Genomic DNA, 4716 nt, shown 5'->3' with positions numbered 1-4716 from the left:
AAGGATTTTAAGGGGGAAATGGAATCAAAGAATAAGCTTTATCTCCCTTGGCTGAAACTAAAGAAGAAAATTTGATTAAAAAAAAACGGCGCGTGTTTTCAAATAAAAAGCATCAATGTGTTATGGAGGAACTCGTTATCAACTTTATCCCTCTGAGCACATTTAACCGCTGTGTCCGAGACGCAGAAGCCACGATAAGGACTGGGCTGTGCTCCGTGGTCGTGGCTCAAAGGGAACTGGGCTGTGCATTCTTCCCCAACAGAAACCCCATGGAAAAGTAATCCCGTTTGGACAAATTCACCCTGGATCAAAAGAAGAAGGAGAAGGAGGAATAAAATCCTCAGGACTGTGGATGACACGGGCGGCCGAGGCCAGCGACTAACCGGTGGACTGTGTGTCAATTGGGGGACTTTGGGGGATCTACGTCACAGAGGACCTTATAGCTGAATCTCTAAATCACGACAGGCTCTTTGGCTACTCTAATTACGCATTTCATCCTCACATCTCCAAACACAGCAGCACTTGTGACCTTATCTCTGTGGCTGTCAGGGTATTGGCGTCCGCATTGGAAAGTGTGGTGATGAATGTAATTACCGGGGCCCAAAATAATAACACCACTGTCTTTATGCCACCGGCAGCCAGTCAGCCAGTGTTAATAAGACCCCTCCTCCAAATTAGTGTAGACACGGACAGAAATAGAGTTATTATAGGTCTGGATCTATGGAAGGAACATATAGAGAATATGTTGCAGAGGCAGGGGGGGTATTAATACGTCACGGGATTTAATCTGTCATGAAAACACTCATAGTAATCCTATTACAAAGTTTATCACAACTCCGTAACTTAAAAATGATCTGTACCAACATCACTGTACTGATAAGCACTTTGAGTGGTCATCAAGACTAGAAAAACGCTATATACATACAGAGCATTAACCATTTTATAACATATATGTAGCCTATGTAGGGCAAATTTGAATGTTTCCATTTTTTGGAGAGTTCTTGCAATGTTGTATTTTGTTTTGTGATATAATTCTGGTGTTTAAACATCCAGATCACGAAGAACACCTTTGAATTGTTAGGAATATTCTTTCTTAGCACAGCAGAGTAAAATGCACTTATATTTCCTGTTGAGTGTTTTATACATCATAACAAAATGAAAGAAAGAAAACACCATACAAACCAAACACTGAACACTAATAAACATGAGTCAATTTGGAAATAATTTCTTGCTTTTTGAAATTGTATTGATAACATGTGATGTTTCCGGGGTCAGTTTGGACAATACGTGATGTGAAATCTGTAACAAACTCCGTATGCTGATGAAGATCGTGTGATACATTCAAAAGCTCCACAGCAGAAACCAAATAGGCCCTGATGGCTGGAGTCACACAATATTGAAGATAGAATATTTTTGTGCAAATTTAAGAATTGGAACAGGGTTCATTTGTCTCAACGTTGTGTTATTAGATCAAATGTATATATATATATATATATATATATATATATATATATAATATATATAGTGTTTTTTACCTTACATTTTTTTTAACTAATGTTTTTAACTAATCCCCCCCACAAAATGTGTTTGCTTATTATCACCTCACCAGGACGTTGGAGCCTCTAAGGACGGTGATTAAAGTGATGACGGTGATGATGACGATGATGATGATGATGATGGATTTTTCACTGAGGGATGTGATGATAGATGGGTTAAATGACTGCATGTATAACAATAATAATAATAATAATAATAATAAGAGTAATATTCATACTCATAATAATAATAAAAACAATAATAAAAAGAGTAAAAGTACTACTGCTAATAATAATAATAATAACAATAATCATAATAGCAATACTACTACTGCTAATAATAACAATAATAATAATAGTAATACTACTACTGCTAATAATGATAACAATAATAATAAGAGTAATAATAATAATAATAAGAGTACTAATAATAATAATAATAATAACTATAATAATAATAATAATAATAATAATAATAAACTTACTCTATACAGCACCTTTCAAAAAACAGGTTTACAGTGTTTCACAGGCATATAAACAGAAAGAACACATACTTACACTTTGAAGGAGACACTGAGGTTGTCCCACACTCGTGTCATCAAGTTTTTAGTTTTCTTTGATTCTTCTTCTATTCATTTCTGATGTTTTTCTTATGATTAAATCAACTCTCATTGGTTACTTACATGGATTTTAAATCTATGGTTCAATCTATGGATCAATCTCAAAGCACACACAGAGAAACGGAACGATGTCGCCCTCTCGTGGCCACCGGTGGAAGTGCCGCTCCGGGATGAACTGTGACCCGGAAGAGCCTCGTGGTGTTTTTCCTGGTTCCACACGTGTGTCGCGATCTGCTCCACAGCATCCGACCAACATGGCTGCGTGCAGTGCGGAGGAGCTGCTGGCCCAAGCGGAGAGGGACGAGGCGGAGAAGCTGCGGAGCATCACGGTCCACAAGGAGCTGGACCTGGAGTTCGACGTCGGGAACCTGTTGGCATGCGACAAGAACCGCGTCGAGTCCCGGGACTTCAGGGCACTGAGGAAAGAGGACTTCCTGCGGTCGTTGGCCCGCGACAACACGCAGCTCCTCATCAACGAGCTCTGGAAGCTCCCCACGGAGCGGGTGGAGGAGGCGATCGTGGCCAAGTTGCCGGTGCCGGCGACCCCGCTGCCCCGAGAGAAGCCGCCCCCGAAGCCCCGACCCCCGACCAAGTGGGAGCAGTTCGCCAAGCTGAAGGGGATCCAGAAGAAGAAGAAGACCAACCTGGTGTGGGACGAGAACGCCAAGGACTGGAGGAGGCGCTGGGGCCACAAGAGGGCCAACGATGAGACCAAGGACTGGCTGATCGAGGTGCCGGTGACCGCAGACCCCAACGAGGACCAGTTCGCCAAGCGGGTCAAAGCCAAGAAGGAGCGGGTGGCCAAGAACGAGCTCAACCGCCTGAGGAACATCGCCCGGTCGCAGAAACTCAAAGTGCCCGGCGTGGGTCTGACCCCCAGACTCCAGCAGAACAAGGACGAGCTATCCCGAGCCGTGAGCGTGGCCAGGACCTCCACTGCCTCCGTGGGCCAGTTCCAGGACCGGCTGCCCAAGGAGAAGGCGCCGAAGAACACCGGCAAGAGGAGGAAGTTCGAGCCCCTCATCGGCGACTTCCCCGGCGAGAGGAAGAAGCAGCTGGAGCTCCTGAGGGTCCTGGGCACCAAGAACCCGCAGCTGAACATCACCAAGGCCGTGAACAAGCAGATGAGGGAGGAGGACAGAGAGGAGGCCGCCAAGAGCAGGAAGATGGCAGGGAAGAAGGGACGCAAGGGGGGCACGTCAGGGAAGGGTGGGAAAGGCAAGGGAGGAGGTGGGAAAGGCAAGGGAGGAATGGGAGGAAAGGGAGGAATGGGGGGTAAGGGAGGAATGGGGGGAAAGGGAGGTAAAGGTGGTAAAGGTGGTGGAGGAGGGAAGAAGAGATCTAAACCTGGGATGCATTGAGGACTCTCGCCTCCTGTGTCTCCTGGCTGTGCCTTGGCATCAACACATCCGTGATGCAACATTCAAATGACTGATGAAGAGGAGGGTGATGATGTGACTGTGCAGGATGTATGTGGCTCTTCCACCTCATATAAATGTTTAAAAAAAAAAACCTTCACTGTAAATAAAAATCCCATGACTGCCTCTCCGAATCCAGAATTTATTGACATCTCAGCTCCACATTGAAAGATTAACCAGGTTATTTCAAACATTAAGACCCACTGACTAAATAATAACATTCACGTGTGATTGGTCGACCGATTGAAAATGACCCGGAAACTAGTTTTTAGCAGCGTCTAATTGTTTTAGGTCAGTTTTCACAACTTGCCAAACTTCTTCTCTCATGTGTTGCTTTTGTTTTATAGCATCGTGAAAATTGACTTTGGGTTTGTAAGTTGGTCAAAATGAGCAATTTGTAGATGTCAAAGGTTAAAATATAAAAGTATACACCTTGTTTTTTTTCATTAAAGAAATTGAAATGTGCATTGCTTTTTTTTTTATTGTGCAATATAGTTTGGTGACCAACACAAGACAACAGGGGGAACACGATTTAATCACAGCAATGAAGTACAAATATAGAAAAGGTAATAAAAGGGAAGTGGGATTTATCACTGCTAATAATAATGATTCAAGACAAAACATCTGTTAAATTTAGGTTTATCTTCTAAATTGTCACAGGTCAGTGTTGTGAAGCACAAACCAGGAAATCACAATTTGCACCAGAGTAACACAACTTCAAAATAAAATCAATGCACTGCACCTGTTATAACAGTTTTTTTTTTTTTGCAATGATGCTCAGAGAAAGGTTCAAAAACCTGCTCAGTTAATTTTATCATTCTGACATAGACACATTAATATTATATCATAATATATTTTCTGTTAATCAGATTATTTAAGCAACAGATTGAACTTTATCGTTCATATGGTGCACAATGTGATTTTAATACCTTCTTCATATAAACTGATCTAAATTGTCCAAACACAGAAATGAACTCTGGGCTGCTCAGCTCTCACTCACTGTGTTTTTTTTCTTCCTAGAAGTAAACATCAGATCGGTTTTCTAAGCAGCTTAGCTGTGGTTGTTGCTTATGTAAAGGCTTTGCTTTGGCCTCGGTGTCTAGACTGAAGGCTGAGTGCTGAACTGGGAGCAGAGGGAAGTGT

At 42.5% G+C, this 4716-nt stretch overlaps 1 protein-coding gene across 1 annotated transcript; it reads left to right on the top strand.

Annotated features, from left to right (window-relative positions):
• Positions 1 to 2282: 2282 nt before the first annotated feature.
• Positions 2283 to 3699, top strand: rrs1 (ribosome biogenesis regulator 1 homolog). The gene has a single exon (XM_035142963.2). It carries the CDS (start codon positions 2284 to 2286, stop codon positions 3514 to 3516), a length of 1233 nt encoding a protein of 410 aa, XP_034998854.1. The 5' UTR covers position 2283; the 3' UTR covers positions 3517 to 3699.
• Positions 3700 to 4716: the final 1017 nt, after the last annotated feature.

The sequence above is a fragment of the Hippoglossus stenolepis genome, chromosome 19, assembly GCF_022539355.2.
Source record: "Hippoglossus stenolepis isolate QCI-W04-F060 chromosome 19, HSTE1.2, whole genome shotgun sequence".
In the NCBI taxonomy this organism is placed as follows: domain Eukaryota; kingdom Metazoa; phylum Chordata; class Actinopteri; order Pleuronectiformes; family Pleuronectidae; genus Hippoglossus; species Hippoglossus stenolepis.
This window is presented reverse-complemented; position numbering and strand designations above follow the sequence as displayed.

Excerpts from the sequence above, each read along its gene's own strand:
- rrs1 (XM_035142963.2), top strand. The coding sequence starts at position 2,284 with ATGTCGCCCTCTCGTGGCCACCGGTGGAAGTGCCGCTCCGGGATGAAC.